Source organism: Esox lucius, chromosome 6 (assembly GCF_011004845.1).
Source record: "Esox lucius isolate fEsoLuc1 chromosome 6, fEsoLuc1.pri, whole genome shotgun sequence".
NCBI lineage: Eukaryota > Metazoa > Chordata > Actinopteri > Esociformes > Esocidae > Esox > Esox lucius.
In genome coordinates, this window is record NC_047574.1 from 4,989,257 (window position 1) to 5,004,500 (window position 15,244).

The 15,244-nt window shown below is 40.7% G+C and overlaps 1 protein-coding gene across 4 annotated transcripts in view; it reads right to left on the reverse strand.

Annotated features, from left to right (window-relative positions):
* Positions 1-15,244, reverse strand: part of LOC105009666 (transcription elongation regulator 1-like protein) — a 96,167-nt gene that overhangs the window by 16,139 nt on the left and 64,784 nt on the right. For all 4 annotated transcript variants that reach the window (XM_020047209.3, XM_020047210.3, XM_010869098.4 and 1 more), the window contains exons 6-7: positions 7,471-7,596; positions 357-445 (exon numbers count right to left, since the gene is read on the reverse strand). In XM_020047209.3, coding sequence (XP_019902768.2) covers positions 357-445; positions 7,471-7,596 — 215 coding nt within the window. The remainder of the gene's footprint in view (positions 1-356; positions 446-7,470; positions 7,597-15,244) is intronic.

Genomic DNA, 15,244 nt, shown 5'->3' on the forward strand with positions numbered 1-15,244 from the left:
AATTTGTCATTTCTGTCTTTGGTGCAGAGGAAAAAAAAAGGGGAAGAAACTATAAATAAAAAATGTGAATTCAAAGGCTGTGGATGAAGTAGTTTCAGCTTCAGTGTAAGTTAATGAACACTGTTTTTCCCAAACAGCACCCTACCTCCCTATTTAGGGCACTTTGCCTATGACCAAGGCCCAAGGAATAGTACGCTACATGAAAGCGTAGTCACACGCTACGGTAAATTGCTCTGGATAGGAGCACATTCCAAAAGACATGAATGTTAAATTGCATTGTGTAATGAAGCGCTTTAGAAACGTAAACTGTTATTATTATTTTCTAGTAATTCCCTGTAATTAACATGGTCACCTACCTCAGTGTGTGCTTCATTAGTTGTCTTCTGCTCTGTGTGCAACACCAACGCAGTGGAACATGACATTTTTCTCCTGGCTAACCGCTTATCTGCAGGAGGAGAAAGACAGCAGATAGGTTTGCAGAGGAAATTGTGTCTGAGTCATCGACAATAAGTGTTTATACTGCAGCCACATCACATCAATCGAGTCTGGAATTACTCCTAAGTCTGCCTGTATTGCTTTACAGGTGGATGCTTAAGTGTCTTGATTCGCTCCCTGTCAGAGCCTTAACTTTAAACCTTCCAGGTTCCATGCAAATCGCCACCACCAGAGCCGTAGTTGCAGAAGCGTGCACGCTTGCACACATATACAGATACACACACACACACACACACACACAAACATACATACAGACACAACCACACACAGACAAGACAGAGAGTGTGAACATGCTGAATCAAGAAATTCTTAAGTGACAATGGGGGAATTATCATCATTTAGAAAACTGCCTGCCGTTCTAATGAAAGGTGGCTCAAAAACAAGGTTAAAACCACATCTTGGAAATTCTGCATGAAAGATTTTGAGGTTTTTGTCAGGTCATGACAAAGGACAGCTATACATAATGTTCTGCTCTTGGTGTGTATTGAATGATATGCTGTCCAAGGATGTCAGAAGAACCAGGCTTTTGGGCAAAGTTGGATCTTGTATTTTTAAACGGTTTTTGCATGTATATGTTGAATGTACAGGGAAGTACAGGCACGCATGTTTGCCCTTTTTATGTTTACATGTTAAAAAAAATTACATAATTCAATTATTGTGTTCTGGGGTTCACTGATCTTGACTGATTGCATGATTGATTTAGGTTGGCCTAAGCCAGGTTGCACATGAGACTATGAAATGTTGATGTGATATTATTATCTTAAAATAATGGGTGTTTTAGCACAATAACCTGTAATATACTAGTGCAGACCGAGGGCATTGGGAAGGTTTAGTTTACCAAATATGCAATGTACTTGTTTACATGCTTACAAAGCATGAAAGTGCTTGAAAAGTGCTTTAATTTTACATTTTAAAAGCTGTAGTACGAATGCTGGCACACACACACACACAACTTAAACAGCACTATCACAGCCAGGGTTTATTCATGCATGGGCTGTTCAGCTCTCAGTAATTGGCTGTATAGCGCTGGTTTGATCCGATCTCAACTCTTGAGACATACGAACGTTTTTGGCTATTTTAATTCAACGGGAAACTACAGCATTTGTGCATCGTGCATTGTTAATTCTGATTATTTTGGGGATTCACAATAAATAGCACAGGTAGGCACAGTTTGGAACAATGGTAGTGGCAAATCGTAGGCGTACATTTTCTATTAAGTACCAGAATAGTAGCAGTGAAGAGTGTCAAGTGAAGTGCGTTGTAAATAACTGTTATGTAGCTGTGGCTTCTCATTGACAACCAGTGGTTGGTTACCACTGCAGTGGAATGAAGTGTAGAAAACATTTCTATTTATTTCACATTCCTTTCAGGTGAGTAGATATGATATTGAATGATATTTGTTGCAGCCTGTTTGAGGTGTGAATATTGACAAGCACAATAGCAAATCAATATCGGTTCTCTGCAACCTAATTAGGAGCTGCACACATACACGGCTTGCACACAGACAGACACACACACACACACACACACACACACACACACACACACACACACACACACGCTGGAGAGTGCATTAGGTATTCCAAAATGTCAACATATTGAACTCTGCAGATATCCATGTTCCTCGTGTCAATATTTCACTTATCATATAAAATAATAAGCAATGAGACTTGTAAATTAGTAGTGTGCAGTATGCAGAGTTAACCTATACCTTAACCTATAATCTTATAAGAGATGCCCCTATCTTAATGTGATCTATACCAGGTACTCTCTAAACCACAGGCTCTTTAAATGGGTATTCCTCAGGGTTTGATTCTCGGGCCAACAGTATTCTCTGCATACATTAAGCTTCACTTACTGCTGGTGACTGCCTCATTTAACTGTAAGTAGACAACACTGTTTCTGTACGTCTGGCCCTCTGTCCTGACCACCCCACAGAACTTCCAGAACCTTCCTTCATTTCTAACTCATCAATCCCAAAACCACCTCAAACCGCCTACCCCCCATCCACATGAACACGTTGAATGGATCTGAGTAACAGCGTGTCGATACCCACGAGCATCTGGATATTTGGCTTCACGTTCAGACTCCTTCCAGACCAACAGCAGTCAGATCCGGACCACATTCAAATCTAGAATTGGTTTCTTGTTCATGAGGGAGTTAACCTTCACTCTCACTGTGAAGTGCAATCTCGTAAAAAACAACCATCCTGCAAGTCCAGGCGATGGCATTCGCAGACTCACTGCTGAAATTCACATCAATTAATTAGACGTCGCATCACAACGCCATCCGCTTTGCCCCCTACACGAGTCACGTGATCTTTACACTCTGATTAAAACCTGACTCAGTGGAACCAGCTTATATACAAGTCCCTCTTTCGGTGAGTACCTCAGCTCACTCCTAAGTATCCAAGAGAACGAAGTGCTCTGGTAGATACCTCACACTGCTGACTTCAGGTGTGACCATTCTGTTGCTACCTGATCACTGCACTTTGTCAATCAATCTATCAAATTTGTTTATAAAGCCCGTTTTACAACAGCAGTTGTCACAAAGTGCTTTTACAGAGACACCCGGCCTTAAACCCCAAGGAGCAAACAACAGTAGTGTTGAATTTCAGTGGCTAGGAAAAACTCCCTATGAAGGCCGAATTTTAGGAAGAAACCTAGAGAGGACCCAGGCTCAGAGGGGTGACCAGTCCTCTTATGGCTGTGCCGGGTGAGATATTAAGAGTCCAATTGGAATAATAAAGACATTTCTCTGGGCTAAATCCAGAGTCTATTTGATTCTAGACTCAGTCAAAAGTATGCCCAGGTTGTCCAAACTTTGCTTTCATACTTAGGCTTTATTAATTTGGTGTGGGCATTCCTAAAACATTTTATTCATCACTGGAGTTTCAAGAACATGTTTCTGGTAGGTTCCCAACACAAAAATAGGTAATGCTGTATTGGACTGTCACTCATATACTGTACATTTATTGAGCTGCATGGATTCCTGATTTTGATCTGTGTGTGTGTGTGTGTGTGTGTGTGTTACTGCGTGTGTGTGTTTGTGTTCATTAGGATTCCAATTACTGAAGCGGCTGCCAAAATAAGCAGATACTATTTCTGGTGTTTACCAGAAACAACATGCAGTAAAACATAACACAGACACAACTAGATTTAAGGGACATATGACATACTGGACACAAACAAAGGTAAGATATGATACAACAAAAATAATATCAGACATGTAGAACAAAGTAGTACACTTTTGCTTTACTCTAATATTCACAGTGCTGCCTTTGAGAGTCTCCTGATGTAGTAGATAAAAATCGGTGGCCGATACCAACCCTTAAGAATCCCCACATAGAAAAGGGCCTTGTCAGTGTCTGGCATGTGGTCACTCTAACCACATGTCTGTAGGCAATCTAACCACACGTCTGTAGTCACTCTAACCACATGTCTGTAGTCACTCTAACCACACGTCTGTAGTCACTCTAACCACACGTCTGTAGTCACTCTAACCACATGTCTGTAGTCACTCTAACCACATGTCTGTAGTCACTCTAACCACATGACTGTAGTCACTCTAAGCACACGTCTGTAGTCACTCTAACCACACGTCTGTAGTCACTCAAACCACACGTCTGTATTCACTCAAACCACATGTCTGTAGTCACTCTAACCACATGTCTGTAGTCACTCTAACCACATGTCTGTAGTCATTGTAACCACATGTCTGTAGTCACTCTAACCACGTCTGTAGTCACTCTAACCACACGTCTGTAGTCACTCTAACCACATGTCTGTAGTCACTCTAACCACGTCTGTAGTCACTCTAACCACACGTCTGTAGTCACTCTAATCACACATCTGTAGTCACTCTAACCACATGACTGTAGTCACTCTAACCACACGTCTGTAGTCACTCTAACCACACGTCTGTAGTCACTCTAACCACACGTCTGTAGTCACTCTAACCACACGTCTGTAGTCACTCTAACCACATGACTGTAGTCACTCTAACCACATGTCTGTAGTCACTCTAACCACACGTCTGTAGTCAATCTAACCACACGTCTGTAGTCACTCTAACCGCACGTCTGTAGTCAATCTAACCACGTCTGTAGTCAATCTAACCACGTCTGTAGTCACTCTAACCACCTGTCTGTAGTCACTCTAACCACATATCTGTAGTCACTCTAACCACCAATGAATGAATGTTATGTTCATTTAGGCCAAAAACTTTGGTTTGTTAGGTAATGTTGAATTTGCTTTAAAGCTAAGTAATTTGAGATTTAATTTCCATGCAATTATGACCCTATATAAAATGTTGTTTTGTATTGCCTTCGAGTGCCTTATGTTTTACATTGCTTTCTCTATCACAGCTGTATTGTAGCTGACTAAATAGACAGCTCAGAATATTTTACACATGTCTTACAAAGACAAGAACTGATGCATTTAATACCTCCACTATGAAATATATACCATCAGCTCTCTAACCAGAGGAAAGTGGAAGATGCTCTTTTTAGGCTGTGAAAGGCAGAGTCTTTCATGGCTCTTTTTAAACCATGTCTTTGTGTTTACTTCCTGACCATATTATTGAGCAATAGTCAAGATGTATCGGATAACATGAGACTATGTGGATGTCTCGATCATGCTTTGAGAAATATTGATAATCTCTCACAGATATATTGAACCTCCTTTTAACAATTTAATGATAATGCTTTGAGTATGAATTTCTCTTATTCTATACAGACACTAACAGGTTTATCACAAAAACCTCCCAGGAAACAGAACACATCCAAAAGACTTCCAGGAGACCATGACATAACCTCCTGACATTCAGGGGACATCCTAATGATATCTTTGTCTGCATGGTTATTTTACTGCCTCCTCTTGATTAGCTTCTGTTCAGGTATAGAGTTTATGGAATTACTTCTCCAATACAACACTTTAGGTTTTAGAAACAATATTCTTTTCTTAGGGGATTTCATTAGCTGTGGTGTCTGACTGCAGATTGTCATCAGTAATAACAAAGGCTGCACTGAAATCTCATAAAACAACTCCAGCTGTCTTATGGTTAGCATTTTACCTCAGCCAATGGTTAGTTATTTGCACCAGTTGAAAACTTCTTGAATGTCTTTCCCAAAAAGCATGCCGGAAGGCTGTTGAAATCAACTTGGAGAAATAGTAATTTATGCATTTGTTCCAAGAGTGTGTTAGTTTGTTGATAATGTTGATTGGTCAGCAGTGAGAGCCCGTAAAGGCAGCTTTGCCATTCATAAGGAGCAGAATGACCTTATCTTTTTTCCTTGTTTGGGGACAACATTTTTTCTCTAGGCTCAGATTAGCCCCAGATTAGAGGAGGATGGGATTAGCTTTCCAGTAGAAGTCAAAATCCTTTTTCTTCTGGTGCCACAAACACACACACACACACACATACACCCACATTCCTGTTTTACTATACTTATAAGGAGGATTTGTGTAAGAAAGAAAATGTTCAACTTAAACTTAACTCTGAACCTACAGCTCTTCTTGTAAGGACCTGCCAAATGTCCTGACTTCTCTAAATGTCCCTTTTAAAGAAACTTCTGGTTTGACGATATGATAAACACCGGTTGTTCAGCTATCATAGCGAAGTCATGTTGACGAACTTGGTGGGAAGTTTGTACTCTATAATACATCAAATATTTTCTTTCCCCAAAAAAACAATTACTCAGACCATGATCCAGACCCATGTGGACTCTTGCCACCACTAGTGCGCGCTTCACCGTCCTTGTGTCCAAAACAAATTCACAGCCAGAGAAAGTATTTGATTAAGGAACTTCCATATAAGCAAAAATAAAAAACAGCCTAAAAGACAACAACAAACAAACCAATATTCACAGAAAGGTACAATGGAGACAGGCAAGAAAAAAACCCAGAACATTTTAAATATGTTCCAATACATTTTCTTTGTATTTTAAAGCAGTACGACTTTTGACTATGTTTATTTTTATTATGTAATTATGTCAGGATTGTTGTCTTTATTTTAGCAGGGGGGTCATGAGGGGACTAAAGGTCTTTGCACTGACACCTGTGGTACGGAGAACACAAGGACACAGACATATTATGAGCACACAGTCATAAAATCATGGGAATACATAAGACAAAAACACATTGTTCATGAAAATATGTCCCTGACATCCTTTTGAATTGCCCAGGAGGGCAATTAAAAACAATCTTGGAAATTATTCCAAATGTGAGTTGCAGACTAAAAGCTGCTCTACCTAACTTGCTGGAGATTGAAGGGATCCCTAGAATTAACTGTCTCGGAGACTGTGTCTGAAACCGTACTGTATTTATGTATGTTAACAGAAAATGTATGTATGGTGCTAATTTCTGCAGGAGAGACATAACAAACAAAAACAGTTGAAATGCATGAATCTACATGACTTTACCATATTTCATGTTTTCATTTAACGGCAGGAATTGGTAGATTTTTTTTTTACTTGAAAAGAAAAGTACACACATACATGCACACTCACGCAGAAGAAAATCTGTTTCGACCAGTACCATGGGAGAAGTAGATTCATTTGACAGAGAGTGAATCGATTGAGTTTTTGCTGTCAGATTTCAGAGATTATGTCAATTTAATCTCTAAGCTTTCAATGAATAATGGACGGATTGATTGATAGTGTGGAAAAGTCAAGATAGGTTTTTATTCAACATATGCACACTTAATGTGTGGTCGTAAAAAATAAATTGATAGCTAGATGAGATAAAAACAACGATTGGGACGACATGGCTCATTTTACCTACAGTATATCATGTGTAGAATTACATTTACTCTAACTTCAAACATCAACTTTTCAGTTAGAAAAATCCAGAATGTTTAAAATAAATATCATGCTTGAAACAGTTGATTGATTGATGAATTGTTAAATTACCATTATCCTAACCAAATGAAAAGACAAATTTATTAACTCGCCAAATTTGAGCAAAAGGGTCTAACCTGATGTAGAGTGAGGTCTCCAATCTCCGGTCATGAGTGCCACACCTGGCCCTGACAGTGACGTCATCCGGGCCAGCTGGGCTGGTAGAAGGGGACCCAGCAAGTTCTCCCAGCTGGCACGGGACCCTGCCAATCAAAACATCAGAGAAAGTTAGATACCACGAGATCCTGCCAGTCAAAACATCAGATACAGTTAGATGCCACGGGACCCTGCTGTTCAAAACTTTTTTTTTTCAAAGCTCAGTTTGGACTAGATGTGCCATTTTGCTATAGGTGCATAATCAACAATTATAGTCACTATCATACCTCATTCAGCCATTACATCCCAAATAAATTTAGAACATGGTCTTCTTGAAATAAATGCATACACTTTTTGTACTGACCCCCAGTGAAAGCTGAACCCACAACCCTGGTATAGCAAGCGCAACCTGCCACCATCTACTAACTTAGTTACGAAGGATGTTATGAGCCTCTGTTTCTGAAACCATGTCAGAAAGAAAAATGGTTGGAAAATAACTGTGTGGTTCCGGTCTGCATGAGAGTGTGGACAGAGGACAGCCAAAACATGTCACACAGTATTTGGCACTGAGTATCTTAGGTGTTTCTGTTTACACTTGCCAGGTTCCAGTTCCGGCGTGACAATGACTATGAGTAAACCAGATGGAAACAAACAGACCTGGCACCAGGCTAGAACATGGCGTGACAATGACCCAAGGAGTTAGCCAGACCAAAGCAAACAAACAAACCTGGCACCAGGCTAGAACATGGCATGACAGTGACCAAAGAAGTCATCCAGACAGACATAAACAAACAGAGCTGGCCCTAGGCTGCTGGCAGCTACTGCTTACCCAACAGCAGGGTTGGGCATGGCGTGAAAACAGCCCCACCACATCAAACCACATCAGGTTAACTCTCTGTGTGACCTAGATTAAAATATATACCACTTTATAGCTTGCTACTTTTGTCTAAGCCCCAAAGAAAAGAAAAGAAAAAAACATGCAGGCTGCTCTTGCTAGTGCACACTTTTCTTTTGTAACTCACACTGCATCTGTCAGCCTCTTGGCCTGTCAGAACTTCCTGAAAGTAAGAAAAACAAGTGATATTTGCAAGTGCAGTTTGCAGGAGACTTTTTTCCTTAGTCAGAATGGCATTGTCCCCAGCGACCGGGATAACTGGTGGGAGGTTGCATTATTTAGTTCGGACGAAAGCCAAAAAAGGGCTAGCAATCTCCGTGTTACAGATGCTGGGTCAGACTAGGCCCAGTTGGAATACTGTATATGCCCTGTTGAATGATATTAAGTTGACTTCTCAAAGAGACTGACATTTTGAGTGTGGCCATGTTCAAACTGCATTAGAAAGAGCACAGCACAAATCTATCAGTATCTAAAGGTACTACCGCACAACTCCATTAAATGTATTTTCTTTTTCCTTCAGTTAACCAAACTCATCGAGTAGGTTTTCTCATTTACAATAACATATTGATTGCAGAGTTTCCTGAAAGCAGACCAAAAAACAAAAAAAAAGTATTGTCAGTTTGAGGCTCATTTTTCAAAATGCAACCTGTCGCCAACCTCCGTTATATTCTAGTCTTACTGCCTGTCTGAATTCTCCCTGATAAGTGCAGTTCTTTTGGAAAGGTTAATTGTTTTGGAAATTAGCCGAGGTTGGCTCAAAATTACCGAGCTCAGATAATCTGGTTGCCTGCTCGCCCGCCTGCCTGTATTCGTATTTTGTTCCTTTTTGTCCATTGTCAAATGGCTGGAACATACATGCATAATGCAACTCATTAATTTTGTAACTTTTGCTACTAGTCCAACAACAAAACACCAGAACAACAAACTGTAATGGGGAGATAATAAATGTATTCACAAAAGTGAACATCATTCAACGTCGTCTGAACAATTAAAACCAAATGCATTACACTGTTGTTCCTTGTACAGTTTGCTAATGTTGTTTCATTAATAGTCGTGGACTGTTAAGCAACCAACTTGCATTATGACTACAGGTCTGGGTGGTGCTTCACAGAATAGACTCACGTGGTTCACTTCAAAGAGCATTACTTTTTGGACCCATACAATATTATGTTGTATAACTTAGCATACAAATTCTTAGCTCCATAAAAAAGAAAATAATCTTAGCTCCATAAAAAGAAAAACTCCATCCCACTCAGCCCCTTCATTTCACAGTGTTCACAGACTCCCAAAACAACGATGATTAATGAAATACGAAAACACATAGCTGTTATATTAGCAGTGACAAATTGAAGTGGGGACATATTTACTATGCTTATTCAGAAGTTAAAAGCTTCCCAATGCCATTTAGGGCTTGGTGTGAAACAGCCTGCTGGCTGCGCCACAGGGAGCCATGATCAAGCTCAGAGAGCATGCTAAATTCCACATATCACCTTTAGAGTGCGCTAGTTTTGACCAAAAGTAAGGCACAATTCATGGAAAATTATGTCCATTGGGAGGCATTGATAATTTCCTTAATAACAGATCATTTTGTGCTCGGTGGGACATCTTCAAGGATCATAAACACCCAAAACGTTGCTGTCATCAGATCAGATTGACCCAATTTAACCAGAGGACTTCCACATCAGGCTAATAGCAATCTATGTGAAAGACTGTCACAGGAAGTTGAGTGTTTGTGACTCCAGAATGTCACACAAAATCGTGTGCTAATTGTGACCAGTGCCCACTGGATGACATTATTTGACAGAGCTTTTGAAAAGCTGTCACGGCCGGGAAGTGAAATGGAGTAGGTCTCAGATCTGAAAGACAGTTCTCCTGACGAGATAAAGTAACAGCTGTTGATAGGTCTGAGACACAGGGAGACATTGAGACTAGACCGTGGCGAGTTATATCATCACAAAGCGCCATAAAAGGGGTCTCTGCAATCAATCAGCCTATACAAATATTGTACAGAGTAACTCATCTCGGCTTGTGCAACACCAGGTAATTTCACTTAATATATATTCTCATTTACAGGAACATTGTGTGAGCAGTTAGGATGAACAGCCTTGCTCAGGGACACAGTGATATACTTTTCTCCTTGCCAGCCTCAGGATTTCACTTACTGGTCACATGTTCTAGCCGCAAACGAACGGGTTTGACCACCGAGGTCACCCGGGTATGAAATGTATGCATGACTCATACAGTACGTTGCATTGGATTAAAGTGTCCTTTACAGATGCATTCTGGGATTCTAGGTCACCGGTGGCAAGCGTTGCGCTGCCAAACCAAAACAGGTCCTCGGAAGTTATGTCCTGTTTCATGTAGGATGGGAAAACACAGTAGGTGCTCCATGTCACCAAAACCACAAGCTTTCCAACTGGGAAAGTTATGACTTGCTGAGGTATGATAACGGTTCAACTTATAGAACATGCAAATACACAAACAACATATGACACATCCAGCTGAAAATGGGAGGTTTTAAAATATATGTTTATTTGCAAAAGTCCCGGAATTGCAGAATAGTGTGAAGGCCCATAGAGAAAGTGACACGGGAAGAGCAGCTGAACTCACCCCACCAAACTCACACCATGCTGGGAAAACACAGCTGTTCATTAAGCCACTGGCGCGTTGGCCATCAGATTAACAACGTGTTGTCGGCCAGCTTGTTGTATAATCAGGCTTGTGTCACAAATCACACACTCCTCCTAACGTGGTGCACTACTTTTGGCCAGAGACCGTATCAGAAAGAAGTGCACCACAGAGTGTCATTTGGAAATCATGTCAGACCGCATCAATGCCATCAAAAAGACAGGTTTTGGCTTCTGAGAACGTAAGACAAACTCCTCGTAATCTAGTTTAATGCATTCATCATTTGCTATGAATAGATGTAGTTCATATGTTCATAAATAATGTATGACAAAATGCACTCATTTAAATACCCATAGCCCTTTCAGTCAACACGTAGGGACTCAAGGCTTGTGACCAAAATGACTGCATATTCCCTGTAAAGTGCACTGCCTTTGACCAGAGAGTTTTAGTGGGCTGCAGGCTCTGTGAATTTTGGGTGAAGGGATACACGTTTACCGTCAAGAACACACAGTTAGAAATTATCCAGTGCAATTTAAATGTGTATTGTGTGTTGAGCAAAGCTTGGATACTCCATGTGAAAATGAACTGCTGTGTGTCAATGACAGGAGAAATATTGTGGCACTAAAGGACACTGCTCGCTCTCCATGAAAAAATGAATAATACACGGCATGAAAATTTGGAGAAGAGAAAGTGTGCATTTAAGTAATCTGCTTGAGTGAACCCATAGGCAATTATCACAGGCATGTAGTGCATTCGCAAAATACATAATGCAGTATTCATAAGGACTTCGTTAGACTGGAATTTAAATTAAACTTAAATAAAGGCACTGAAAGAAAGAAATAAATATAAAATGTGAAAACACGGTTAAAAGAGCAACTAGCCAGCTGACTATATTCATGGAAATACATTCTGGGACTCCAGCATGCAAACACGCAACACAATCGCCCATTTTACATGCAATCTAGACAACTGGAAAGCTGGTTTACATGTCACGCATTTATGTTTTCACTTAATGTTTTCAATCATGGAGGTTCAGCTTCCAATTGTTGTACCACTGTATTTTCAACAAATCGACTGTCAAATTTTCATATATCACCAAGACCAGATTTTTGAAGTAAATTGACTGAACGTGAATAAATACATACCGTGACAATTCCAAAAAATTTAACTGTGAATAGACAAAACGCATATATCTAATGTTTTGCATCACAGACTTCTTTTAAGACATTCATTTGAGTTGAACGTTAATCAAGGTCGATACTTTGAAATACTGGCTTTTCTAACCAACCACATTTACTCTGCCTCCAGCTGAAGGACACTGGGATCAACAGTACTATCACAGATGTGCAGACAGCAGAACATCAATGACATACTTAAAGTTGCTCCTTTGGTGAAAAGTAGAACATCCCAATTGGCTGTTTGTTTACATACATTTCCTAGGGATTGTACATATGGGTCTGTGTGTGTGTGTGTGTGTGTGTGTGTGTGCGCATGCTTGTGCATGCCAGTGTGTGTGCGTGTGTGTTTGTGTGCATGTGTGTGTTTGTGTGCATGTGTGTGTACATGTGTGTGTGTGTGTTCGCACGTGTGTGTGCATGCGTGTGTGTGCGCATGCGCGTGTGTGCGCATGCGCGTGTGTGTGCATGCTTGTGTGTGTGCATGCTTGTGTGTGTGTGTGCATGCTTGTGCATGTGTGTGTGTGTGCATGCATGTGTGTGTGTGTGTGTGTGTGTGTGCATGCATGTGTGTGCATGCGTGTGTGTGTGTGTGCGTGCATGCATGTGTGTGCATGCGTGTGTGTGTGTGCATGCATGTGTGTGCATGCGTGTGTGTGTGTGTGCATGCATGTGTGTGCATGCGTGTGTGTGTGTGACGTCTCTAAAAGCAGCCGGAGCAGCAGAAACAGATGAGAGGGGGGCGGTGGGGGTTTCGGCATTTGCACGGCTGTAACTCGTTAACCAGCTAAATGATCTGGGACTGATATGGCGTCTCACCTCGGAATTTCTCCTCCACGCTCCACAGCCCCTTAAACATTAACAACAGGAGAGCAGAAAGGGGGCCGTATTCCATACCCACCCACGACTCCATGCTCCTCAGTGTCCCAACAGGGGAGGTGGGCCGCGTTCCAAACAGCACTCTATCTTGCACATTACTTCTGCCCAGGGCCCTGTTTAAAAGTAGTGAAGTGCACTTGGAGAGTGATTTGGACTGCATCCTCCACAATAGATGTTCTCTGTTGTGTGCAGCATCAGCCTAAGATTGGTAGTAATTATGGCTTTAATTCGAGCGTAACAATCAACGGATGATGCCTTTGCTCTAAGTTGTCTGAAAGAGGATTATGCGTCGCTTTCCCTCTGTGATGACATTATTTTGTCTTTCTCACTTAAAGCCAGGGGGATACTGGCCTCTAAACTGGGATCCTCTCTAGGTTTCTTCCCAGGTTCCTGCTTGTCTAGGGAGATGTACCTAGTTGCTGTGCTTCAACGGCTGCATTGCTTATACCTGGTTGTCTTGGCCTAGGCATCTATCCATGGAGTAAAGAACTAGTAATGTAAAATACATTGCTTTGACTGATCGGACAAGCGCTCTTCACTGGGGTTATAGGAACAGGTTATGTAAGTGTGGGGTTCAATGATATGCAGAATTCGTTATATCAGCATCAGGAATAATTGGAGAGGATTAATTTACCGATCAATCCACAGAACTACTAGAGCCTTGTGAATGTGTAGTTTTATAATTTATTAATATAGATTTTCTCATAAATAAAATAAACTTAAGAACCTTTCAAGTAGATTATGAAGATACACTATCACCCCCTATTTCATTTTTCTTCATGCCAGGACTTGCAAGTAAGATACTTCAAAATCATTTTTGTCAGTCACTTGCAAAATTCAATGAGGCCTTTTTTTTTTTTTTTTACATGGATTGGGGTCTTGAAACATTTTTAGCATTTTTATTTCAGCACAATCCCGAACCTCAGCCCAAACGTTAAGCAGCCAGAATGAATGCCTAAACTGTTAACCATCAATTAATACTGTAACAATGATTAATTAATTGTAGAATACATAATACTTCACAATGTACTTAGTGGAAGATGTGAACAGAGGTGAAATGTGGGTTGTAATATGTGTGAGCCTTCCAGACTCCACCTCACCCAGAGTTCATAACATTTGTTGTTGATTCATAATATTTTGTCTTTAATATTATACCCTCTACACATATTTCATGGATTAATGTATGCCTGAATCTACCTGCTGTGGTTGCGTCACAGTATATTATATATTTAAGTTCTGGACACAAACCCCATGCTGTTCCTCCTGCCATGGCTACGCCCGTTGACACAAGAAAACCTTTTTTGACCATCAAAGACTTGTTGCCCCAGGTAAGCAAGGTTTGCTTTTTTAACCATTCTATTGGTCTTAAAGACACAGTTCTGTGTTTGTGCGTTTTGCAGGGGTGTGTGAGCGTACATTAGTGTTAATGAATGGAATCACAGTATAATTACATTTGCTAGCATCAGCTCTGTAGTTAATTTCCACAAATGTTGTTATTTGTTATTTACATGCGATAGCCGAATGTTCTGTAACATGGTCAGTAGGAGAATGTGATGGACTGTGCATCAAATTGGATCAAACAGTTTGATATCATCACCCCGTCAAAATGTTGAATGGAATACAGTAAGACGGAATATTACGGTTTAAGTAACTGTACTTACAGGTTATAACTCTATACTACTGAGAGCAAGCTTTGTAAGGCTGGGTGTACATGTTCATTCATCACGTAGGTGCGCACATTCATTCCAAGCTACAGACTATGTACAGTAGCTAGGCCTATGACCCCCTCGACGAAACAGGCACAGCAAGAACATTAGGCTATAGTTATTAGTTTTGTAACATCTCTGGCACTGTGGAGTTCTAGGCTGCACTCTGGGACCGTGAAGAAGTGCTAACCTAATATTACAACAACAAGAAAAAAACAAGCAATCTTATATGAATCTCCCAAGGATGAGAAGTTAAACTGAGTTATGGTGTTTACACACTATTCGGTATCACAAAGGCAGACATTGTGGTTCATGAGGGCATCTGCTGAGTGGAAACAAAAGCGTCCTATGTAGCGCCATATTCTCTATTTAGTTCACCACTTCAGAACTCAACCCAGTGGGGGAAATGTGAACACTCCATAGGGCATATGGCACCATTTAGGACGGGCACTAGGTACACAAATAATGTGTC